At 43.9% G+C, this 27,397-nt stretch overlaps 1 protein-coding gene across 1 annotated transcript in view; it reads left to right on the forward strand.

The window, feature by feature from the left end:
* Positions 1-23,174, forward strand: part of LOC129823003 (vesicular, overexpressed in cancer, prosurvival protein 1-like) — a 57,833-nt gene extending 34,659 nt beyond the window's left edge. The window contains exons 3-5 of the mRNA XM_055881654.1: positions 8,191-8,268; positions 18,427-18,560; positions 20,223-23,174. Coding sequence (XP_055737629.1) covers positions 8,191-8,268; positions 18,427-18,560; positions 20,223-20,410 — 400 coding nt within the window. The 3' untranslated portion in view covers positions 20,411-23,174. The remainder of the gene's footprint in view (positions 1-8,190; positions 8,269-18,426; positions 18,561-20,222) is intronic.
* The last annotated feature ends 4,223 nt before the right edge of the window (positions 23,175-27,397 follow it).

Below are 27,397 nucleotides of genomic sequence, written 5' to 3' on the forward strand. Positions count from 1 at the left end.
TCTTTTAGACTTTTCATTACATTAAAACAGAATCTGATTTGAAATACAACCACACTCAAGAAGCCAGTGATAAAAAGGTATTTTCAAATAATCTGTCACCACATGAAACCCACAGAGCACCAGACCCACCAGGCTCTTTGGAATCGATGGTGAAATATGTCCCTGTACTGACCCTTCACACGTGTCCTTTCACCTCCTCATCTCCTTTGTTGTCAATCAGCTGGGGGACATTGTGGCGTAGTCCCTCGCCGCAGTACTTTTGTTGCCAGCTCTTTCCCCAGACAGCCGTGACATTGTAAAACGCCAACCACGGTCAGCAGGGCTAATTGGGTGGAGTGTAGAAGTATAGCATCAGGAGACTGTGCTGCCTGCTGCCGCCTCGCTGTCTGACTCCATGCTGTGTGGAGAAATCGACACCGCGCCTGGGGGGTTAGTTAACACAAACGTATCCTATCTCAGAATGATCATGCAAAAAAATACAAGCTGTTTATGTGGCCCCTGTCTAATGCATTACATGAACTGTATGCAGAACCTTGTCCGTAATTCTGAGATGCGACACTGAACTTGCCTGGTCAAAATAGAGATGAAATGGAAATAAGAAATGCCAATAATGACTTGGGTACACCATACATTGAAGGGCGGTTTTTGCGGACACAGATTACGCCTAATCCTAGACTAAATTGTACTTTTTAACTGAAATGGCGTTTCCCAGACATGGTTTAAAATAGTCTCAGATTTGCTCTAGTCTGGATTATAAATCTGAATTCCAAAAGGCCAATTAGTTAGTCTAGAGCTAAGTGAAGATTTTAAATTGAATCTGGCCAGAGGCGGGTTTAATTTCAGATGAATGGATATTGGCCCCCAGGTTGGCAATGAGAGAAACTGGATAACCTGGACTACTCCAATGATAATCACAGAGCACCGCCAAGACTAGACAGAAGGACGGTTATAGACCGGAGCAACCCACTGATTGATTTTTGATGAAATCAATTACCGTGTCCGTTTTTCCATACCAAGAAAAAGGAGCGGACATAGTTTGTTTGCTTGAGCCAAGGTTTTCGTCTGACTCTGTCCTCGGGGGAAGCAACATCCCTCCTTCCCGACATGTACTGATCACCTGGAACCTTCCATCATGAAACAGGAGATTTGTGTGGTATATTTTAACCAACCTGTATGCAGAATAGTCCACAAAGATTTACAGTTCATTTAAGGAAATCAGTCAGTTGAAATGAAGTTATTAGGCCCTAATCTGTGGATTCCACATGACTAGGAATACAGATATGCATCTGTTTAGTCACAGATAACTACTTTTTTTTTTAAAGCGAGTGATTGTTCAGCTTCCAGGAATTGTGTACAGATCCTTGTAACATGGAGCCATGCATTATCATGCTGAAACATGAGGTGATAGTGGAGGATGAATGGATTGATAATTGGCCTCAGGATCTCGTCATAGTATCTCTGTGCATTCAAATTGCCATCGATAAAAATGCTGAAACCTGGGATTCATCCGTAAAGAGCACACAGTGTGCCAGTGTCCATCGAAGGTGAGCATTTGCCCACTAAAGTTTGTTGCGATGCCAAACTACAGTCAGGTCAAGACCCTGGTGAAGACGACGAGACTGTTTCTGACAGTTTGTGCAAACCCCGTTTCATTATTTTTCCCGCAGGTGAAGCCGGATGTGGAGGTTCTGGGTTGGCGTGGTTACGTGTGGTCTGCAGTTGTGTGGCCGGTTGGATGTACTGACAAATACTCAAAAGACAGACATGACCTGTCAATAGCTCTGGGGGACATTCCAGCAGTCAGCATTCCAATTGCACGTTCCCTCAACTTGAGACATGTGGCATTGTGTTGTTTGACAAAACTGCACGTTTTTAGTGGCCTTTTATTGTCCCCAGCACAAGGCACACCTGTGTAATGATCAGGCTGTTTAATCAGCTACTTGATATGCCACACCTGTCGGATGAATTGTTTTGGCAAAGGTGAAATGCTCACTAAGAGGGATGTAAACAAATGATGTGCACAAAATTTGAGTGAATGGAAAATGTCTGGGATCTTTTTTTGATTTCGGCTCCTGAAACATGGGACCAAGATTTTACATGTTGCGTTTTTTATATTTTTGTTCAGTGTACATCAAGTTCCTGATACTGCCCAAGCCAACTACAAGGTAGAGTTCGATGACTATGGGAACTTCCCTGGAGTCACTGGCTGTACGTATGGATGTCATAGTGTCCCTCTACAGCAGATTTCTGTAAACATCTGGTTCTCAAATGTATAAAGTGTATGCCTTAACAGTGTTCAGTTCTCCAACGTTGTTTCACGTTGGAAAGGTGTAAATCATGACTCAAGGATTTTCTAAAACGCTTTGTGTGCTCAGCTTGAAGGAGGACAACATAGTGGAATCCTACTTGGTGATGGTGGGTATAGGGCTTTCAACCAAGGACATGCTGCATTGACATAATTGCAACAGCATGGCTTCACATTGACCTCAAACAACATGGCTGCCCAGTGCTTCACATTGACCTCAAACAGCATGGCTGCCCAGTGCTTCACAATGACCTCAAACAGCATGGCTGCCCAGTGCTTCACAATGACCTCAAACAGCATGGCTGCCCAGTCCTTCACAATGACCTCAAACAGCATGGCTGCGCAATCCTTCACAATGACATCAAACAGCATGGCTGCCCAGTGCTTCACAATGGCCCAGTGTTTCACAATGACCTCAAACAGCATGGCTGCCCAGCGCTTCACAATGACATCAAACAGCATGGCTGCCCAGTGTTTCACAATGACCTCAAACAGCATGGCTGCCCAGCGCTTCACAATGACATCAAACAGCATGGCTGCCCAGCGCTTCACAATGACATCAAACAGCATGGCTGCCCAGTGTTTCACAATGACCTCAAACAGCATGGCTGCCCAGTGTTTCACAATGACCTCAAACAGCATGGCTACCCAGTGCTTCACAATGACATCAAACAACATGGCTGCCCAGTGCTTCACAATGACCTCAAACAGCATGGCTGCCCAGTCCTTCACAATGACATCAAACAGCATGGCTGCCCAGTGCTTCACAATGACCTCAAACAGCATGGCTGCCCAGTGTTTCACAATGACCTCAAACAGCATGGCTGCCCAGCGCTTCACAATGACATCAAACAGCATGGCTGCCCAGTGTTTCACAATGACCTCAAACAGCATGGCTGCCCAGCGCTTCACAATGACATCAAACAACATGGCTGCCCAGTGTTTCACAATGACATCAAACAGCATGGCTGCCCAGTGCTTCACAATGACCTCAAACAGCATGGCTGCCCAGTCCTTCACAATGACCTCAAACAGCATGGCTGCCCAGTGCTTCACAATGACCTCAAACAGCATGGCTGCCCAGTGTTTCACAATGACCACAAACATCATGGCTGCCCAGTGCTTCACAATGACCTCAAACAGCATGGCTGCCCAGTGTTTCACAATGACCTCAAACAGCATGGCTGCCCAGCGCTTCACAATGACATCAAACAGCATGGCTGCCCAGTGTTTCACAATGACCTCAAACAGCATGGCTGCCCAGCGCTTCACAATGACATCAAACAACACGGCTGCCCAGTGTTTCACAATGACATCAAACAGCATGGCTGCCCAGTGCTTCACAATGACCTCAAACAGCATGGCTACCCAGTGCTTCACAATGACATCAAACAACATGGCTGCCCAGTGCTTCACAATGACCTCAAACAGCATGGCTGCCCAGTCCTTCACAATGACATCAAACAGCATGGCTGCCCAGTGCTTCACAATGACCTCAAACAGCATGGCTGCCCAGTGTTTCACAATGACCTCAAACAGCATGGCTGCCCAGCGCTTCACAATGACATCAAACAGCATGGCTGCCCAGTGTTTCACAATGACCTCAAACAGCATGGCTGCCCAGCGCTTCACAATGACATCAAACAACATGGCTGCCCAGTGTTTCACAATGACATCAAACAGCATGGCTGCCCAGTGCTTCACAATGACCTCAAACAGCATGGCTGCCCAGTCCTTCACAATGACCTCAAACAGCATGGCTGCCCAGTCCTTCACAATGACCTCAAACAGCATGGCTGCCCAGTGTTTCACAATGACCACAAACATCATGGCTGCCCAGTGCTTCACAATGACCTCAAACAGCATGGCTGCCCAGTGTTTCACAATGACCTCAAACAGCATGGCTGCCCAGCGCTTCACAATGACATCAAACAGCATGGCTGCCCAGTGTTTCACAATGACCTCAAACAGCATGGCTGCCCAGCGCTTCACAATGACATCAAACAACATGGCTGCCCAGTGTTTCACAATGACATCAAACAGCATGGCTGCCCAGTGCTTCACAATGACCTCAAACAGCATGGCTGCCCAGTCCTTCACAATGACCTCAAACAGCATGGCTGCCCAGTGCTTCACAATGACCTCAAACAGCATGGCTGCCCAGTCCTTCACAATGACCTCAAACAGCATGGCTGCCCAGTGCTTCACAATGACCTCAAACAACATGGCTGCCCAGTGCTTCACATTGAAGATGATGACCCAGATGTTCCCATGGTTGAGGCAGACAATGAAAGAAATGGACTAGCCTGCAGAGATGCAGTACTTCTCACAACTGATGGTTCAAGTGATTTGAAGCAAACAATAACCATGGATTGGGAACAAGGTTTTTAATTCACAAATGGAAATATGGAGACCCCCGGACTGGTGCTGGTTTGAGAAGCACATTGGTACTATTGCTGCTGCTGCTTCATGTTTCTCTCCTCCTTCATAGCCACCTTAACATGAAGCACATTGGTACTGCTTTTTCATTTGAGTTGATTGAAATACAAAATGGTGGTCCAGGCATTTATTTTCTTGTTTTGTTTTGAGGAATCATGCTGTTTGTTATTTTTATTTAACCTTTATTTAACTAGACAAGTCAGTTAAAGAACAGATTCTTATTTACAATGACGGTCTACCAAAAGGCAAAAGGCCTCCTGCGGGGACAGGGGCTGGGATTAAATAAAAAAATATATTATATATATATGACAAAACGCACATCACGACAAGAGAACCAACAACAGTACATACAGAGAGACCTAAGACAACAACACAGCATGGTAGCAACACAACATGGTAGCAACACAACATGGTAGCAGCACAAAACATGGTACAAACATTATTGGGCACAGACAACAGCACAAAGGGCAAGAAGGTAGAGACAACAATACATCACGCAAAGCAGCCACAACTGTCAGTAAGAGTGTCCATGATTGAGTCTTTGAATGAAGAGTTGGAGATAAAACTGTCCAGTTTGAGTGTTTGTTGCAGCTCGTTCCAGTCGCTAGCTGCAGCGAACTGAAAAGAGGAGCGACCCAGGGAGGTGTTTGCTTTGGGGACCTTTAACAGAATGTGACTGGCAGAACGGGTGTTGTATGTGGAGGATGAGGGCTGCAGTAGATATCTCAGATAGGGGGGAGTGAGGCTTAACCTTTCTGGCGCAGGAGTTCCGCTAGCGACCCACCTCGACAACATCCGGTGAAATTGCAGAGCGCCAAATTCAAAATACAGAAATAGTCATAATAAACATTCATAAAAAATACAAGTGTATTTTTTAGCCGCTTTGTCAGATTTCAAAAAGGCTTTACGGCGAAAGCATACCATGCGATTATCTGAGGACAGCGCCCCGCATACAAAAGCATGAAAATCATTTTCCAACCAAACAAAGTCAAACCATTACTATATACCATTTTACCATATACCATTACCATTTACCATTACCATATACCATTTTACCATATACCATTACCATATACCATTTTACAGAGGCCAGTTCATGAGGCTTGCTCCTTAAAGTTTTTTAGCAAACATCTATGACAAATCAGGACAGGTCGTTTCACAGAGCAGCCATTCACGAACACAGGCTGTTAAACAGTGATCACTAAGGTCATTACAGAAAACACCAGACTGATAGCCATCAGGATTATTTGTGAGGATAACATTGAGGAGTAGTATTTTCTGGGTATTTGGAGTCATACCTTGTGGGATTGGTAATAATCTGAGAAAGATTTAGGGAGTCCCATTGCCTTAGGACTTGGTCAGATGGTTTAAGCATGTCCCAGTTTAGGTCACCTAGCAGGACAAATTCAGACTTTGTGTAAGAGGTCAGGAGAGAGCTTAGGGCACAGGCCAGTGCTGATGAAGGACGATAGCACCCAGCAACAATCAACAAAGAGCTATTTGAAAGTTTAATGCTTAGAACCAGCAAATCAAATTGTTTGGGGACAGTCTTGGTGGAGACAACCGAGCACTGAAGGTGATCCTTGGTAAAGATTGCCACTCCCCCACCTTTGGAAGATCTGTCTTGTCGAAAAAGGTTAACATCAGTATTCAAAACTCTCTTCCTTAACCACGTCTCAGTAATGACCAAGACATCTGGATTGGAGCTGTGAACTCACACTTTCAATTAATCAATTTGAGGTAATAAGCGTCTAGTGTTAACGTGCAGAAAACACAGGCTTTTACGAGAGCAGAAATCAGAGAACCAGATTTCCAAGTACAAGTCAGAATTGGGGCTAGCAACGGTAGATGGGCCAGGGTGTACATGCACATTTCCAGATATCATCAGCAGTAGTATAATCAAGGCACTGCAGAGGACAGGGAGGGTTCTGCAGTGTTGAATGTGCACTAGATGGCAACAAGATCATATTGTACAGCAATTTCATCAGGTAACATGAAGACAAAGCCGGCGAGAGGTGGTTAGAATAGGATGTGAGGCCAAAAGTCTGTGTAACCAATAGTCAAGAGTCCCGAGTGTGGGAACAAACAGTCTGTCTCATGGTTAGGTAACAAGAAAATTCATAGTCAACAAAGCAAGCAGTTGTCATGAGGCAAATAGCAAAATGCACAAGGGGGAAAAATATATAATGTCTTAAGGCTAGCCATTGTCAGTTCAGAGTCACTCGCCCCAACAGTGCGTGTGTGTGCTGGAGGTGAGCAAAAGCACGGGAGAGAGGGGGGGGGGGGGGGGGGGGGGGGAGTGTGGTGGGAGTACTTGTACCAGACTGGGAGACGGGCTAGGGCAGACTGTGAACAGATCGCCAGGTGGAATCCAAGCAGCAGTGCAGCAGGAGTAGGTGTCACACCGACTTGGGAGAAGATTTTATTTCTGGAGGCAGATTTCTTGTAGGAAATGCCAGTGGATGGTCTTTGAACAGCAGGAGGGGACTTCAAAGACTTGTTAGGCCCAAAGGCCTCGACACTTCACACCTCAGTGCTAATTGAAATTGTATCTTGTCTGTCCTAGCAAGCCTGGCAGACTTAAGTCAGCATTCAGTCCGCATAAAGTACTTTATTATTTAAAAAAAAGAAAGATAATTGGATGCTTCGGCACAATTCTCTTTTTAGGAGTTTTTTTTTTCATAGCCACTGACATTTTTTTACGTCTTATGTTTGGTTTAGGTGATTTCCTCCAATTCCACGCAATGCTATGTATTAGTTTCCCATCCCTGGTTTCTGAAGCATCTTCAGGTCTGCACAAGTGCACATTTTTATCTAATTAGGCTTCACAAAGATTAACTGGTTAGTCCTTACATACTTTAGTCTGGGACTCCCTAGTCTAGAACTAATTAATCTAAATAATTAAGTTATTCTGGATTCATTTAAGTAGAATTTAGCCTAGTCCTGATTTTTAAACTCTGTCCGGGAAACCCATGTTGACTCCAGTGCTTTCCATAGTTTTGTCAAGTTGGCTGGATGTGCTTTGGGTGGTGGACCATTCTTGATACACATGAGAAACGGTTGAGTGTGAAAAACCCAGCAGCATTGCAATTCTTGACACACTCAAACCGGTGCGCCTGACACCTTCTACCATAGCCCCATACAAAAGCACTTAAATATTCTGTCTTGCCCATTCACCCTCTGAATTGCACACATACACAATCCATTTCTCAAAGCTTAAAAATCCTTCTTTAACATGTCTCCTCCCCTTCATCTACACTGATTTGAATTGGATTTAACAGGTGACTTCAATAAGGGATCATAGCTTTCACCTGGTCAGTCGGTCATGGAAAGAGCAGGTGTTCTTAATGTTTGGTACATTCGGTGTATATAGCTCACTCCACTCTGTTTCTAGATGTGACTAGACAAAGTATATTTTTTTTACCAAGATTGCATTCTCATTTCAGATGCCGCTCGTACGAGGACTGCTGCGGGACCCGCTGCTGTGTCCGAGCCCTCTCCATCCAGCGGCTATGGTACTTCTGGTGAGTCCATCTTAACTCTGACTATACATGGACTGGACAAGAGTTTTTGGAGAGATTTTCAGTGTTATTTGTTTGGTCCATTTAAAAGCATGCATGACGTTAGCTGAATTGTAAGGCTTATTGTAATAATGCTGTTATTGGAACATAAATACCATGTCCAGGTCATTCACGAGTCACCTCTCTGACTGGCAACCGTTCCTCAATCTGGTGGTAAACAAATCATTGACGCAAATAAGGCACACGCCATGACTACTCTCCCGGTGGTACGAGCTCAGTTGAAAATGGGGCGACGTTTGGAGCCGCTTTATTTACTGTCGATTCATACAAGACCGAATGCAACATTTCCACAGGAGAAGACAGTATTTGCACCTGTAAGTTGCTGGGGGGAAAATACTACCCAACTTCAAGACATCAAAGCGCATCATCCCAATAGACAATGTGTACAAAACATTAGGAACACCTTCCTAATATTGAGTTGCACCCCCATTTTGACCTCAGAACAGCCTCAATTCGTCGAGGCATGGACTCTACAAGGTGTCACATTCCACAGGGATGCTGGCCCATTTTGACTCCAATGCTTCCCACAGTTGTGTGAAATTGGCTGGATGTCCTTTGGACCATTCCTGATACACACAGGGAAACTGAGTGTGAAACACCCAGCAGCATGGTAGATCTTGACACACACAAACCGGTGCGCCTGGCACCTACTACCGTACCCCGTTCAAAGATACTGCAATATTTTGTCTTGCCCATTCACCCTCTTAATTGCACACATACACAATCCATGTCTCAATTGTCTCTTGGTTTAACAATTCTTCATCTCCACTGATTGAAGTGGATTTAACAAGTGACTTCCGGCGCCGACAGAGATGGCCGCCTCGCTTCGCGTTCCTAGGAAACTATGCAGTATTTTGTTTTTTTAATGTGTTATTTCTTACATTGGTACCCCAGATAATCTTAGGTTTCATTACATACAGTCGGGAGGAACTACTGAATATAAGAGCAACGTCAACTCACCATCATTACAACCAGGAATATGACTCTCCCGAAGCGGATCCTGTGTTTTGCCTTCCATCCAATACAATGGATCTGATCCCAGCCGGCGACCCTAAACAACGACACCGTAAAAGGGGCAAACGAAGCGGTCTTCTGGTGAGGCTTCGGAGACGGGCACATCGCGCTCCACTCCCTAGCATACTACTCGCCAATGTCCAGTCTCTTGACAACAAGGTTGATGAAATCCGAGCAAGGGTAACATTCCAGAGAGACATCAGAGACTGTAACGTTCTTTGCTTCACGGAAACATGGCTCACTCGAGAGACGCTAACGGAGTCGGTGCAGCCAGCTGGTTTCTTCACGCATCGCGCCGACAGAAACAAACATATTTCTGGTAAGAAGAGGGGCGGGGGTGTATGCCTTATGATTAACGAGACGTGGTGTGATCATAACAACATACAGGAACTCAAGTCATTCTGTTCACCTGATTTAGAATTCCTCACAATCAAATGTCGACCGCATTATCTACCAAGGGAATTCTCTTCGATTATAATCACAGCCATATATATTCCCCCCCAAGCAGACACATCGATGGCCCTGAACGAACTTTATCTGACTCTTTGTAAACTGGAAACCACACACCCTGAGGATGCATTCATCGTAGCTGGGGATTTTAACAAGGCTAATCTGAAAACAAAACTCCCTAAATTCTATCAGCATATCGATTGTGCTACCAGGGCTGGTAAAACCTTGGATCATTGTTATACTAACTTCCGCGACGCATATAAGGCCCTCCCCCGCCCTCGTTTTGGAAAAGCTGACCACGACTCCATTTTGTTGCTTCCAGCCTACAAACAGAAACTAAAACAGCAAGCTCCCGCGCTCAGGTCTGTTCAACGCTGGTCCGACCAATCTGACTCCACGCTTCAAGACATTAGAAAGTGCATTGACGATGTCGTACCCACAGCAACGATTAAAACATTCCCAAACCAGAAACCATGGATTGATGGCAGCATTCGCGTGAAACTGAAAGCGCGAACCACTGCTTTTAACCAGGGCAAGGTGACCGGAAACATGACCGAATACAAACAGTGTAGCTATTCCCTCCGCAAGGCAATCAAACAAGCTAAGTGCCAGTATAGAGACAAAGTAGAGTCGCAATTCAACAGCTCAGACACAAGAGGTATGTGGCAGGGTCTACAGTCAATCACGGATTACAAAAAGAAAACCAGCCCCGTCGCGGACCAGGATGTCTTGCTCCCAGACAGACTAAATAACTTTTTTTCTCGCTTTGAGGACAATACAGTGCCAGTGACACGGCCCGCTACCAAAACCTGTGGGCTCTCCTTCACTGCAGCCGAGGTGAGTAAAACATTTAAACGTGTTAACCCTCGCAAGGCTGCAGGCCCAGACGGCATTCCCAGCCGCGTCCTCAGAGCATGCGCAGACCAGCTGGCTGGTGTGTTTAAGGACATATTCAATCAATCCTTATCCCGGGCTGCTGTTGCCACATGCTTCAAGAGGGCTACCATTGTTCCTGTTCCCAAGAAAGCTAAGGTAACTGAGCTAAACGACTAACGCCCCGTAGCACTCACTTCCGTCATCATGAAGTGCTTTGAGAGACTAGTCAAGGACCATATCACCTCCACCCTACCTGACACCCTAGACCCACTCCAATTTGCTTATCGACCCAATAGGTCCACAGACGACGCAATCGCAACCACACTGCACACTGCCCTAACGCATCTGGACAAGAGGAATACCTATGTGAGAATGCTGTTCATCGACTACAGCTCAGCATTTAACACCATAGTACCCTCCAAACTCGTCATCAAGCTCGAGACCCTGGGTCTCGACCCCACCCTGTGCAACTGGGTCCTGGACTTCCTGACGGGCCGCCCCCAGGTGGTGAGGGTAGGTAACAACATCTCCACCCCACTGATCCTCAACACTGGGGCCCCACAAGGGTGCGTTCTGAGCCCTCTCCTGTACTCCCTGTTCACCCACGACTGCGTGGCCATGCACGCCTCCAACTCAATCATCAAGTATGCGGACGACACTACAGTGGTAGGCTTGATTACAAACAACGACGAGACGGCCTACAGGGAGGAGGTGAGGGCCCTCAGTGTGGTGTCAGGAAAATAACCTCACACTCAACGTCAACAAAACAAAGAAAATTATTGTGGACTTCAGGAAACAGCAGAGGGAGCACCCCCCTATCCACATCGACGGGACAGTAGTGGAGAAAGTGGAAAGTTTTAAGTTCCTCGGTGTACATATCACGGACAAACTGAATTGGTCCACCCACACAGATAGCGTTGTGAAGAAGGCGCAGCAGCGCCTCTTCAACCTCAGGAGGCTGAAGAAATTCGGCTTTTCACCAAAAGCATTCACAAACTTCTACAGATGCACAATCGAGAGCATCCTGTCGGGCTGTATTACCGCCTGGTACGGCTACTGCTCCGCCCACAACCGTAAGACTCTCCAGAGGGTAGTGAGGTCTGCACAACGCATCACCGGGGGCAAACTACCTGCCATCCAGGACACCTACACCACCCGATGTCACAGGAAGGCCATAAAGATCATCAAGGACAACAACCACCCGAGCCACTGCCTGTTCACCCCGCTATCATCCAGAAGGCAAGGTCAGTACAGGTGCATCAAAGCAGGGACCGAGAGACTGAAAAACAGCTTCTATCAAGGCCATCAGACTGTTAAACAGACACCACTAACATTTAGTGGCCGCTGCCAACATACTGACTCAACTCCAGCCACTTTAATAATGGGAATTGATGGAAATTATGTAAAAATGTATCACTAGCCACTTTAAACAATGCCACTTAATATAATGTTTACATACCCTACATTACTCATCTCACCTCATATGTATATGTATATACTGTACTCTATATCATCTACTGCATCTTGCCATCTTTATGTAATACATCTATCACTAGCCACTTTAAACTATGCCACTTTATGTTTATATACCCTACATTACTCATCTCATATGTATATACTGTACTCTATACCATCTACTGCATCTTGCCTATGCCGTTCTGTACCATCACTCATTCATATATCTTCATGTACATATTCTTTATCCCTTTACACGTGTGTGTATAAGGTAGTAGTTGTGGAATTGTTAGGTTAGATTACTTGTTGGTTATTACTGCATTGTCGGAACTAGAAGCACAAGCATTTCGCTACACTCGCATTAACATCTGCTAACCATGTGTATGTGACAAATAAAATTTGATTTGATTTGACATCAATAAGGGATCATAGCTTTCTCCTGGATTCACCTGGTCCGTCTGTCATGACTATCGCAGGTTTAGGCTTACCCTGGCGTGACGTTTTGATAACCATGTAAATCTCTTTCTCTGACATTTATGACTTTTATCAATATATTAGTCGTTGTTTACTCTCACATTCCAAAATGCTAATGAGCATCAACGTTGACATCATGCAAAGCTACAAATCCCTGCAAGCTCCTTCCTGCATGTCATCTCTAGCTGACACCTTTGCTAACAGGTATTGTGTCAATTTAAAACTTGCACAAGAAATGTAGCCAATTTATTCATTACTAAATTTAGCTAACATTAGATAGTTAATCCAGAGATTTATTACATTTGTCTCGATTCGTCAGTCTCGTAGAGATCATGGCATTTGTAGTTCTTTATGACAGCCACATTAGCAGATAATTAGCATTTAAATATGGGGGGGGTAAATACAGGCAAATATATTGATAAGTCACCTTGTCTGAGATTAACACGGTTATCAAAATGTCACACCAGGGTAAGCCTACACAACACAGCCCTTTAAGTGTTTCTAAAATCCCCTATGGGGGAAAAATTCGGTGGGAAAAGAATTGGAACCATACTTTAAAAAAAATAAGTTTTAACTTTACTTAACTAAACTCAGCAAAAAAAGAAACGTCCCTTTTTCAGGACCCGGTCTTTCAAAGATAATTCGTAAAAATCCAAATAACTTCACAGATCTTCATTGTAAAGGGTTTAAAAACTGTTTCCCATGCTTGTTCAATGACCCATAAACAATTAATGAACATGCACCTGTGGAACGGTCATTAAGACACTAACAGCTTACAGACGGTAGGCAACTAAGGTCACAGTTATGAAAACTTAGGACACTAAAGATGCCTTTCTACTGACTCTGAAAAACACCATAAGAAGGATGCCCAGGGTCCCTGCTCATCTGTGTGAACGTGCCTTAGGCATGCTGCAAGGAGGCATGAAGACTGCAGATGTGGCAGGGCAATAAATTGCAAAGTCCGTACTGTGAGACGGCTAAGACAAATGTAACACATGATAATCACTTGTTGCTGTTTACTCTTGTTTCACTCTCCTCGGTCAACAACATGATTAGGCCTGGCTGTGTGGTATCAGTAAACATGATTAGGACTGGCTGCGTGGTATCACTCTCCTCGGTCAACAACATGATTAGGACTGGCTGTATGGTATCAGTAAACATGATTAGGACTGGCTGTGTGGTATCACTCTCCTCGGTCAACAACATGATTAGGACTGGCTGTGTGGTATCAGTAAACATGATTAGGACTGGCTGTGTGGTATCAGTAAACATGATTAGGACTGGCTGTGTGGTATCACTCTCCTCGGTCAACAACATGATTAGGACTGGCTGTGTGGTATCACTCTCCTCAGTCAACAACATGATTAGGACTGGCTGTGTGGTATCAGTAAACATGATTAGGACTGGCTGTGTGGTATCAGTAAACATGATTAGGACTGGCTGTGTGGTATCACTCTCCTCGGTCAACAACATGATTAGGACTGGCTGTGTGGTATCACTCTCCTCGGTCAACAACATGATTAGGACTGGCTGTGTGGTATCAGTAAACATGATTAGGACTGGCTGTGTGGTATCAGTAAACATGATTAGGACTGGCTGTGTGGTATCACTCTCCTCGGTCAACAACATGATTAGGACTGGCTGTGTGGTATAACTCTCCTCGGTCAACAACATGATTAGGACTGGCTGTGTGGTATCAGTAAACATGATTAGGACTGGCTGTGTGGTATCACTCTCCTTGGTCAACAACATGATTAGGACTGGCTGTGTGGTATCACTCTCCTTGGTCAACAACATGATTAGGACTGGCTGTGTGGTATCAGTAAACATGATTAGGACTGGCTGTGTGGTATCAGTAAACATGATTAGGACTGGCTGTGTGGTATCACTCTCCTCGGTCAACAACATGATTAGGACTGGCTGTGTGGTATCACTCTCCTCGGTCAACAACATGATTAGGACTGGCTGTGTGGTATCACTCTCCTCGGTCAACAACATGATTAGGACTGGCTGTGTGGTATCAGTAAACGTGATTAGGACTGGCTGTGTGGTATCAGTAAACGTGATTAGGACTGGCTGCGTGGTATCAGTAAACATGATTAGGACTGGCTGTGTGGTATCACTCTCCTCGGTCAACAACATGATTAGGACTGGCTGTGTGGTATCACTCTCCTCGGTCAACAACATGATTAGGACTGGCTGTGTGGTATCAGTAAACGTGATTAGGACTGGCTGTGTGGTATCAGTAAACATGATTAGGACTGGCTGCGTGGTATCACTCTCCTCGGTCAACAACATGATTAGGACTGGCTGTGTGGTATCAGTAAACATGATTAGGACTGGCTGTGTGGTATCACTCTCCTCAGTCAACAACATGATTAGGACTGGCTGTGTGGTATCAGTAAACATGATTAGGACTGGCTGCGTGGTATCACTCTCCTCAGTCAACAACATGATTAGGACTGGCTGTGTGGTATCAGTAAACATGATTAGGACAGGCTGTGTGGTATCAGTAAACATGATTAGGACTGGCTGTGTGGTATCAGTAAACATGATTAGGACTGGCTGTGTGGTATCACTCTCCTCGGTCAACAACATGATTAGGACTGGCTGTGTGGTATCACTCTCCTTGGTCAACAACATGATTAGGACTGGCTGTGTGGTATCAGTAAACGTGATTAGGACTGGCTGCGTGGTATCAGTAAACATGATTAGGACTGGCTGTGTGGTATCACTCTCCTCAGTCAACAACATGATTAGGACTGGCTGTGTGGTATCAGTAAACATGATTAGGACTGGCTGTGTGGTATCAGTAAACATGATTAGGACTGGCTGCGTGGTATCACTCTCCTCGGTCAACAACATGATTAGGACTGGCTGTGTGGTATCAGTAAACATGATTAGGACTGGCTGTGTGGTATCAGTAAACATGATTAGGACTGGCTGTGTGGTATCAGTAAACATGATTAGGACTGGCTGCGTGGTATCAGTAAACATGATTAGGACTGGCTGTGTGGTATCACTCTCCTCAGTCAACAACATGATTAGGACTGGCTGTGTGGTATCACTCTCCTCGGTCAACAACATGATTAGGGCTGGCTGTGTGGTATCAGTAAACATGATTAGGACTGGCTGCGTGGTATCACTCTCCTTGGTCAACAACATGATTAGGGCTGGCTGTGTGGTATCAGTAAACATGATTAGGACTGGCTGCGTGGTATCACTCTCCTCAGTCAACAACATGATTAGGACTGGCTGTGTGGTATCGCTCTCCTCGGTCAACAACATGATTAGGACTGGCTGTGTGGTATCACTCTCCTCGGTCAAAAACATGATTAGGACTGGCTGTGTGGTATCACTCTCCTTGGTCAACAACATGATTAGGACTGGCTGTGTGGTATCAGTAAACATGATTAGGACTGGCTGTGTGGTATCAGTAAACATGATTAGGACTGGCTGCGTGGTATCACTCTCCTCAGTCAACAACATGATTAGGACTGGCTGTGTGGTATCACTCTCCTAGGTCAACAACATGATTAGGACTGGCTGTGTGGTATCACTCTCCTCAGTCAACAACATGATTAGGACTGGCTGTGTGGTATCACTCTCCTCGGTCAACAACATGATTAGGACTGGCTGCGTGGTATCACTCTCCTCAGTCAACAACATGATTAGGACTGGCTGTGTGGTATCAGTAAACATGATTAGGACTGGCTGTGTGGTATCGCTCTCCTCGGTCAACAACATGATTAGGACTGGCTGTGTGGTATCACTCTCCTTGGTCAACAACATGATTAGGACTGGCTGTGTGGTATCAGTAAACATGATTAGGACTGGCTGTGTGGTATCAGTAAACATGATTAGGACTGGCTGTGTGGTATCACTCTCCTTGGTCAACAACATGATTAGGACTGGCTGTGTGGTATCAGTAAACATGATTAGGACTGGCTGTGTGGTATCAGTAAACATGATTAGGACTGGCTGTGTGGTATCAGTAAACATGATTAGGACTGGCTGCGTGGTATCACTCTCCTCGGTCAACAACATGATTAGGACTGGCTGTGTGGTATCAGTAAACATGATTAGGACTGGCTGCGTGGTATCACTCTCCTCGGTCAACAACATGATTAGGACTGGCTGCGTGGTATCACTCTCCTCGGTCAACAACATGATTAGGACTGGCTGTGTGGTATCACTCTCCTCGGTCAACAACATGATTAGGACTGGCTGTGTGGTATCACTCTCCTCGGTCAACAACATGATTAGGACTGGCTGTGTGGTATCAGTCAACATGTGTTCTCATGACATTTTGATTTGGGAAGTTCTAGTATTTTTTTCCTTGGAAACTATATAATTTAACAAAATACCTGCGTCACTAGTCCAGTGCAGTCAGTGGAATGGATCATTTTAGTCAGATATACACTACAGTTCAAAAGTTTGGGGTCACTTAGAAATGTCCTTGTTTTTAAAGAAAATCCCGAGCCGACAAGGTACAAATCTGTCGTTCTGCCCCTGAACAATGCAGTTAACCCACTGTTCCTAGGCTGTCATTGAAAATAAGAATTTGTTCTTAACTGACTTGCCTAGTTAAATAAAGGTCAAATAAAATAAAAAATGTGTGTCTAGTTTGAGAAACAGATGCCTCACAAGTCCTCAACTGGCAGCTTCATTAAATTGTACCCGCAAAACACCAATCTCATTGTCCACAGTGAAGAGGCGACTCCGGGATGTTGGCCTTCTAGGCAGAGCTGCAAAGAAAAAGCCATATCTCAGACTGGCCAATAAAAAGAAAAGATTAAGATTAGCAAAAGAACACAGACACTGGACAGAGGAAGATTGGGAAAGTGTTATGGACAGACAAATCTAAGTTTGAGGTGTTCAGATCACAAAGAAGCTGAAAAGATGCTGGAGGAGTACTTGACGCCGTCTGTGAAGCACGGTGGAGGGAGAGTCTAGTCATGGTTGAGGGAAAGAATAACAGAACAAAGTACAGAGATCCTTGATGAAAACCTGCTCAGGACCTCAGACTGGGGGCAAAGGTTCACCTTCCAACAGGACAACGACCCTAAGCACACAGCCAAGACAACGCAAGAGTGGCTTCATGGTAAGTCTCTGAATGTCTTTGAGTGGCCCAGCCAGAGCCCTGACTAGAACCTGATCTAACAGCTCCAGAGAGACCTGAAAATAGCTGTGCAGCGACACTCCCCATCCAACCTGACAGAGCTCGAGAGGATCTGCAGAGAAGAATGGGAGAAACTCCCCGAATACAGGTGTGCCAAGCTTGTAGTGTCATACCCAAGAAGACTCAAGGCTGTAATCAACCAAGGACTGTGTAAAGGGTCTGAATACTTATGTAAATTTGAAGTTTGTGTTTTTATTTATTTTTTTGTAATAAATTTGCTAAAATGTCAAAATGTTTTTTTTTGCTCATTATGGGGTTTTGTGTGTAGATTGATGTTGGGGGGGAGGGGACTATTTGAATACATTTTAGAATAAGGCTGTAACGTAACAAAGTGGAAAAAGTCAAGGGGTCTGAATGCTTTCCCAATGCACTGTAAAGTATGAAAAGCTAATTTTATTTTACTTTTATTGTGTACTAGATCATATGGGTTGAAAATTATATATTTTTTCAGACCTAAATAAACAATTCCATGTGAAAGCCAAAGGTCATTGCTTTCTTGAGGTTGGAAACACTACTGCATTAATAAAATATTCCCTTCTTACTAGGTTGACTAAAGTCATAGCAAAACAGTACAAAATGGCTGCCAGTTTAACTTCATACTTCAATGCATGTCCCACTCTGACTGCTCTCTTTCTCTCCCCTTTCTCCAGGTTGATGCTGATGATGGGGGTGCTATTCTGCTGCGGAGCGGGCATCTTCTTCCGCAGGTGCATTCACCCCTCGCCCCTCAGCGACGAGCATGCCTTCAACGTCTCCTTTACCAGGCAGCCTGTATCCACGCCAGGTCAGTGGGAGTCGACGGCATAGACGAGCGGTTCCAGGAAGTGGACTCTCAATTCTTTTAACCCCATTGTGATAAATGTTAGCAATATTACTGTGCAACCTAGATGTTCTATTTTCTCTCTGAGATTGCAAGACAAATTCATATGTTGATGTATTTGGTTTCAACCTCTGTGTTGAAGTTATTTTTAGCCCGTTTCTGGTGCAAAGAGCCCCAAAAACTTCACTAACCTTGCAGTCTGTATCATCCAATCACAGAGCAGATACAAGTCACGTGATACGCCAGCAAACACATGGCGGCACCCGACAGCAAAACACGTGACTTACATCTGCCCCATGATTGGGCGATACAGCAGCATGTAATTTGGCCATGATTGACTACAAGATGTAGATAAGTAAATTAGGCTGTCCAGCTATCTTGCTGACATGGGCTAGTTGATCAACAGGGCATTTCTGACAGGTTATAAATATCTCGCCAAAGTCTGTCAGTGAATGACATGAGATGAAAACTTCCCATATTGCACCTTTGTGCCTTTTACTATTATAACTGTCAACAACAGAAATGTGAAAACCTGACTGAGTTCCTAAAAAATATGATTTAACGTCGGGACCCGCAGTCCACATTGATCCCGTTCCGTGTCTGAATCCAGAACCGCGGTCTGCCATTTGAGTATGGCTAGTATAACTGTCTTGGGGGTTAGCAATGGTTATAAATACTGTATCGTTATGTTAAAGTATTCAGAAATACATTTCTAGAGCAGGGTGATATCTGTCAAACAGGTTTCATTCTGATTAAGACATCGCTGAAGGAGACCGAATCACAAGTTATTTTGATTCAAAGTGCCAATTTTACCCCCCTGTGTTATCAGCAGTGACAGCTTTACTGGCCTTCACAGTGTTGCAGGAGATAAGATACCCAGCAGGGAGGGGGGGGGGGGGGGGGGGGGTTTAATCAGATCTAATTATGTTTATTCCAGGTGCAGTGAGATAATTAAAATGGCTGCTGATGATAAACACACGCAGAGCCAGGCAGCCGCTCTTGGTCCAAATCATATATTTAGGCAGTGGTGTAAAGTACTTAAAATAAAAAAACTACTTTGGTAGTGCTTTAAGGGGTATCTGTACTTTACTATTTAGATTTTTGATAACTTTTACTTCACTACATACCTAAAGAAAATGATGTACTTTTTACTCCATACATTTTTGCTGACACCCAAAAAGTATTCGTTGCATTTCCAATGCTTAGCAGAACAGGAAAATGGTTTAATTCACACCCTTATCAAGAGCTCATCTCTACTGCCTCTGATTTGGCAGACTCACTAAGCACACATGCTTCATTTGTAAACGATGTTGGTGTGCCCCTGAATATCCGTAAATAAAAAAACAAGAAAATGGTGCCGTCTGGTTTGCTTAATATAAAGGAATTTGAAAAGATTAATACTTTTGATACTTAAGAATATTTTTAAAACTTTGGGATGTTTGTCATGAATATTTGATGTTGCATCCTGTGTTTCAGAACACTTAACGGGGGGCCCTTGAGCTGTTTAGAAGAGGGCGGAAAGAGGAACATTTTTAACTACTTTATTTGAATCAACAAATCACATGACTCACACAGACCTGAATTTGCACTCTGATTAACAGTGGTTTCTATGTCCTCCCCATGCAGTATCCCAGCAGCCTGGCATGGTAGGCTATGGCGACCCCGGCGGCGTCATGACTTCCCCCCTCAGCCCCGTCTACCCCATCCAGCCCGGCCCCGCCCATATGATGAACGACTACCCTCCACCGCCCTCGTACTGCAACCACCCACCCCCGCCTTACGAACAGATTTTTCGGACACCAGAGAAGAAGTAAGTCTCAGCGTCGTTCCCTCCGTTCCTTCTACTTCGTTGTGACATCACCAGCAGAACGGACAAGGACAGGAGGGGGCAGCCACAGTGTCCACTGTTATACTGTCAGCCCAAGTGGTCACCCAGGTCACAGGTCACAGGAAACTAACCACCTAGAGGAACAAACTGTCCTTCCTGAGGACCTGGATACAGACCGGCTAAATATGTCTCCACGGTTTGTATTTTCACAATCATTCATCCTTTCTAATTTACACAAAAGTATAATTATATATACCAGTCTTTTTCTGCTGGCAGTGCCATCTTGATGAGCATGGTCTGTGACCTGATCTGTAGTGAGGCACTCGGACTCCTGTAAATGACACTAAACTGAGGAATTTCAATGGAGACCCAAGATCAGCACATTGCTTTTAGACGAACAGAATCATTTTAGCATTATGGTAGAGTAAGCTGACCTAGGACCAGCACATTGCTTTTAGACAAACAGAATAATTTTAGCATTATGGTAGAGTAAGCTGACCTAGGACCAGGGCATAAGAACAGACACTGTCTAAAACTGTACACGAGTGACAGCAAATTGGAGTTGAAAGCCACCTTGGAGAAGTTAAAACACGAGGTGTTTTAAATAGCTTAAATGGTTAAAGACTCTGTTAGGAGGCTGACTTGCGTCCACACTAATTGGGCTGCTTGTCTTCTCCTGAATCCTGTGACTATAAACACTCCGGGCAGGAAGTCTGATCGCAATGAAGGAGGGAAACGGACCTGGATTTATCAGACCTATTATGTGCGTTGGAGAGAGCGGTAATTTGGAGAGGCAGATTTTTTTTGTTTATTCACATTATGGACGCGTGTATTCCTACTGTGCGGACTGTGGTGATTCATCCCTCTGGATCGGCAAGAAATCCAATCAACCAGCCGGACTCCAAATTGAGACCAAGTCATGTGGTTTCCATTGTGACAATTTCAGCCAGTAACAGCTTTCACCCTAGACATGCCAACGCCATATTCTCTAAGAATCCAGTTCCACTCAAAGCCAGATTTTTTTTTTAACCATCACAGAGGTTCAGCCATGGTTTTTCAGAGATCTGGACTTCAGTTAGTATAGTAAGGAGCTCGACCAGAATGTGGATTAACTCAAATCAATGCGTTTGTTCCGCATGCATGCAGGTTGCAACTGGATCACGTTTCACTGAGGAGCTCAAGGACATTGTATACTGTACCTTCGAAGTATTCACATCCCCCTGTCTTTTTCCACATGTAGTTGTTACAAAGTGGGATTAAAATGATCTGTCTTTTTTTTTGTGTCAACGATCTACACAAAATATTCTACAGCCACCACTAGGCTTGATGATATGGAGAGGGGTACTCAGTAATGCGATGTTTGGGGCAAATCCAATACAAAACACTTTTTCAGGACAAAAAGTGAATTGCTTTGCCACATTTTTTGCAGTGTTATTTTAGTGCCTGGTTGGAAACAGGATGCATGTTTTGGAATATTTGTATTCTGTACAGGCTTCCTTCTTTCTACTCTGTCCTTTAGGTTAGTATTATGGAGTTACTACAATGTTGTTGATCCATATTCAGTTCTCCTATCATCTCCTATTCTCCTATCACAGCCATTAAACTCTGTAACTGTTTTAAAGTCACTATGGTGAAATCCCTGAGAGGTTTCCTTCCTCTCCGACAACTGAGTTAGGAAGGACGCCTGTATCTTTGTAGTGACTGGGTGTATTGATACACCATCCAAAGCCTAATTAATAACTTGACCATGCTGAAAGGGATATTCAATGTCTTTGTGGTTGAATCTGTTTGAAATTCACTGCTTGACTAAAGTACCTTATAGAGATAATTTTGTGTGGGGTACAGAGATGATTTAAAAAATCACGTTATACACTTACTGTGGAGTGTCCATGCAATTTATGTGACTTAAGCACATTTTGACTCCTGAACTTATTTAGGCTTGCCATAACAAAGGGGTTGAATATTTATTGACTGAAGACATGACACATTTTGAATGAATTTGTCAAATATATTCTTAACCTAAATTCCACTTTGACATTATGGGATTATTGTGTGTAGACCAGGGACAAATCTCAATTTAAGGAATTTTAAATGCAGGCTGTAACACACAATTTTGGGGGAAAAAGTCCAGGGGTGTGAATACTTTTCTGAAGACACTGTGTATGGGAAGCGTTGACTAATGACATACTCTGGTAGAATTGACGGATTCTCAATTTCTGCGCTGCAACAAATCTCTAGAAAATGTAGTGGTAGTCACAAACGCTAACGGCACTCTTCAAATCAAATGTTATTGGTCACATATTTAGCAGAAAAAGAAAAACGCACACCTATTTAGGCGAGGTGCTGGCTAGCGGAGTAGAAAACTTAAATAAAGGAGAGCCGCACACTCTAGGAGCTCAGATGCATCGGCTCTGCTTTATTTTCACATAGACATATTTAGCGGATGTTATTGCGGGTGAAATGCTTGTTAAAGTTGCTTAGGAGCACAGCTGTCATATCTTACTACTTTCAGTAGCCTAGTTGTTCAAACAAGCAGAATGTTATTGGTCAACTGGTCCTGCATTAGGTACAACTCTGTAAATTGGTAAAAAAAAATGATTTCATGTATAAATCTGGAAGCATTTAATTTCAGATAACACATTTCACAAGACAACCATTCTACATGATGTGTATAGTAAAGACTCCATGTGACTGGCAATTGGTTGAGTAGTTCCTAGACCCTGGTATGGACCCACGATTTGGGGGGGGGGGGGGGGTGTGTTCTGTTGACATCTAGTGTGAATGTGTTCTGACATCCAGGATGTGTTCTGTTGACATCTAGTGTGAAACAGGCACTCAAACCCTCAAGGAACACGATCATGTGAAAATGTCCTAAGAGAGGTGACTATTGTCTTTACAGGATATGAGACCATAAGATCTGTTGACCAGATCCAACTAACCAACCGTAACTGTCATAGAGCAACATCCTCGTGGACATTTCAAATCTAGTTGTAGATAGCTGGCAAACTGTGTACATGAACACTATTAGAGCAGAACCAAGAAGGGGGATCTATAGTAGGGTAAGTGTTTAGTATTGGATGTTGTGCAGACATTTGGCTAATCTGACTTTTTATTTATTTAAATCATTTTAACTATGCAACAGAGGTTTAAATCGTGGAGCTAGAGGATTTTATTTGACTGTGGTTGCGGTCGGTTGGTTTTTGCCATTTTATGTTACTACAAAAAAAAAAGTTATTACCCATCCATGAGATGTGGTTAATAAAATTTCCTTCTGATCAAAGTTGGTGTTGATTTATTCACTTTAAAGTTGTCCGTGACTGCCGTCTCATTTCAGTCCAGCTTTGAGAATTTAAAAAATATATATATACATTTTTTTTACTGGGTCACATTTGTTTAAATATTCTCAGGATGGAAAACTGTTTAGTATTTTCATTCATTCCTATTCTGACAAAGAATGTGACACTCCCTAAACATTTTATAAAATGGTATCCATGTATTTTGCTTATTGCATTACATTTGCTAGAAGCCACATTTCTGCGTGGTTCTGGTACCGACTGACAATTTCACTTATAAATTGATCTGTGGACACGGTAGACCGAAATGGCTTGCACTGAGCGATAGCCCTGGTTCCCACGGACACGTTTTTTTCTCTCAACCTGTCTGACATAGGATGTAAACTCAAACCACTTGAAGCTGGGATGCCCTCCTACCATTTTCATTTGCTCTTCAGACTCTCCAACTCCTGGCTGAACAACCTGGTCACAGAGCATTTCGTTTAATTCTGTACGTAAATCCTACACACTCCATTTAGTATGCTACGTTTCGTAAGACCGATGGTTACTTAATGCAAAAACAAAAGTATGGTGGTTGGTCAGATGTACAACGCTAACATCTATTTATTTACCGTTATTTTACCAGGTAAGTTGACTGAGAACACGTTCTCATTTGCAGCAACGACCTGGGGAATAGTTACAGGGGAGAGGAGGGGGATGAATGAGCCAATTGTAAACTGGGGATTATTAGGTGACCATGATGGTTTGAGGGCCAGATTGGGAATTTAGCCAGGACACCGGCTACTCTTACGATAAGTGCCATGGGATCTTTAATGACCTCAGAGAGTCAGGACACCCGTTTAACGTCCCATCCGAAAGACGGCACCCTACACAGGGCAGTGTCCCCAATCACTGCCCTGGGGCATTGGGATATTTTTTTAGACCAGAGGAAAGAGTGCCTCCTACTGGCCCTCCAACACCACTTCCAGCAGCATCTGGTCTCCCATCCAGGGACTGACCAGGACCAACCCTGCTTAGCTTCAGAAGCAAGCCAGTAGTGGGATGCAGGGTGGTATGCTGCTGGCAACCCAATCTAGCAACCCTACAGTTCATAGAAGGAAACCAGTCAATTCAGTCAGTTGTGAGGCAGGTTGGACTTGCTGCCAAATTCTCTAAAACGACATTGGAGGCAGCTTATGGTACAAAAATGAACATTCAAATCTCTGGCAACAGCTCTGGTGGACATTCCTGCAGTCAGCATGCCAATTATGCCAATTACACACTCCCTCAAAACATCTGTGGCATTGTGTTGTGACAAAACTGAACATTTTAGTGGCCTTTTATTGTCCCCAGTACAGGGTGTAATGATCATGCTGTTTTAATCAGCTTCTTGATATGATATTTCACACCTGTCAAGTGGATGGATTATCTTGGCAAAGGAGAAATGCTCACTAACAGGGATGTAAACAAAATTGTGCACAACATGTGAGGAAAAATAAGCTTTTCGTGTGTATGGAACATTTCTGGGATTTTATTTCAGTTCATGGGACCAACACTTTGCAACTACAGTATTTATGCTTCCCCTAACAGTAACCCTTTAACCTAACGCCTAAACTTAAAGCTAACATTAGCCACCTAGCTAGAGTTCGTAACATATTGTACATTTTAGCAAATTTGTAACAATACTAATTGTAATATATCATACGAAATGGGTGATGGACAACAAATGAATACATATCATAATAAATGGAGTGTCTCAGATTTACGTACAGAATAATAGGAAATGCTCTGACCAGGTTGGGCTGCACCCTATATTGCAGTCCAATAGGGCGGCGCACAATTGGCCCAGCGTCGTCTGGGTTCTGGCCGGGGTAGACCGTCATTGTAAATAAGAATTTGTTCTTAACTGACTTGCCTAGTTAAAGGTTACATTTAAAATAAATGTAAAATAGACCGACCAAGATTAATGAGATGAAAGGCGAGTTCCTAATGAGTTCAGGAAGCAGAACTAGAGCTCTGAGACGTTCACAGTGACGGGACAGACGGTTTAATCAAGAGACCTTTAGAAAATAGGCACATTTTCTCTAATACTAAAACGTACAAATGTGTATTTTACAGTTATAAAGAAAGTGAAATATTATAGTTATCGTTTTATAATTAGATTTGACTATATTTAGAAAGAATGTCATTTCAAGCCTTATACGGTTTTGTTGAATAGGAAATACATCAAAATATTTCATATGAGCTTGTCCTCAAAAGTGATAAACCTCAGAAATGTATAACTATTGTTTTCCAGAAAGGTGAGATTTTAACCTTTCTTGGAGAATGCAGCATTATTAATTGTTTATGGCCCTCTCATGATAAATAATTAGTCGTGGCCAAACGTTTTGAGAATGACACAAATATTAATTTCCAAAGTTTGCTGCTTCAGTGTCTTTTAGATATTTTTGTCAGATGTTACCATGCAATACTGAAGTATAATTACAAGAATTTCATAAGTGTCAAAGGCTTTTATTGACAATTACATGAAGTTGATGCAGAGTCAATATTTTCAGTGTTGACCCTTCTTTTTCAAGACCTCTGCAATCCGCCCTGGCATGCTGTCAATTAACTTCTGGGCCACATCCTGACTGATTGCAGCCCATTCTTGCATAATCAATGCTTGGAGTTTGTCAGAATTTGTGGGGTTTTGTTTGTCCACCCGCCTCTTGAGGATTGACCACAAGTTCTCAATGGGATTAAGGTCTGGGGAGTTTCCTGGCCATGGATCCAAAATATTGATGTTTTGTTCCCCGAGCCACTTAGTTATCACTTTTGCCTTATGGCAAGGTGCTCCATCATGCTGGAAAAGGCATTGTTCCTCACCAAACTGTTCCTGGATTGTTGGAAAAAGTTGCTCTCAGAAGATCTGTTGGTACCATTCTTTATTCATGGCTGTGTTCTTAGGAAAAATTGTGAGTGAGCCCACTCCCTTGGCTGAGAAGCAACCCCACACATGAATGGTCTCAGGATGCTTTACTGCTTGCATGGCACTAGGACTGATGTTAGCGCTCAGCTTGTCTTCTCCGGACAAGCTTTTTTCCGGATGCCCCAAACAATCGGAAAGGGGATTCATCAGAGAAAATGACTTTACCCCAGTCCTCAGCAGTCCAATCCCTGTACCTTTTGTAGAATATCAGTCTGTCCCCGATGCTTTTCCTGGAGAGAGGTGGCTTCTTTGCTGCCCTTCTTGACACCAGGCCATCCTCCAAGAGTCTTCGCCTCACTGTGCGTGCAGATGCACTCACACCTGCCTGCTGCCATTCCTGAGCAAGCTCTGTACTGGTGGTGCCCCGATCCCGCAGCTGAATCAACTTTAGGAGATGGTCCTGGCTCTTGCTGGACTTTCTTGGGCGCCCTGAAGCCTTCTTCACAACAATTGAACCGCTCTCCTTGAAGTTCTTGATAATCCGATAAATGGTTGCTCTAGGTGCAATCTTACTGGCAGCAATATCCTTGCCTGTGAAGCCCTTTTTGTGCAAAGCAATGATGACGGCACGTGTTTCCTTGCAGGTAACCATTGTTGACAGAGGAAGAACAATGATTCCAAGCACCACCCTCCTTTTGAAGCTTCCAGTCTGTTATTCAAACTCAATCAGCATGACAGAGTGATCTCCAGCCTTGTCTCGTCAACACTCACGCCTGTGTTGAGAGAATCACTG

The sequence above is a fragment of the Salvelinus fontinalis genome, chromosome 25 (genome assembly GCF_029448725.1).
Source record: "Salvelinus fontinalis isolate EN_2023a chromosome 25, ASM2944872v1, whole genome shotgun sequence".
Lineage (NCBI taxonomy): Eukaryota > Metazoa > Chordata > Actinopteri > Salmoniformes > Salmonidae > Salvelinus > Salvelinus fontinalis.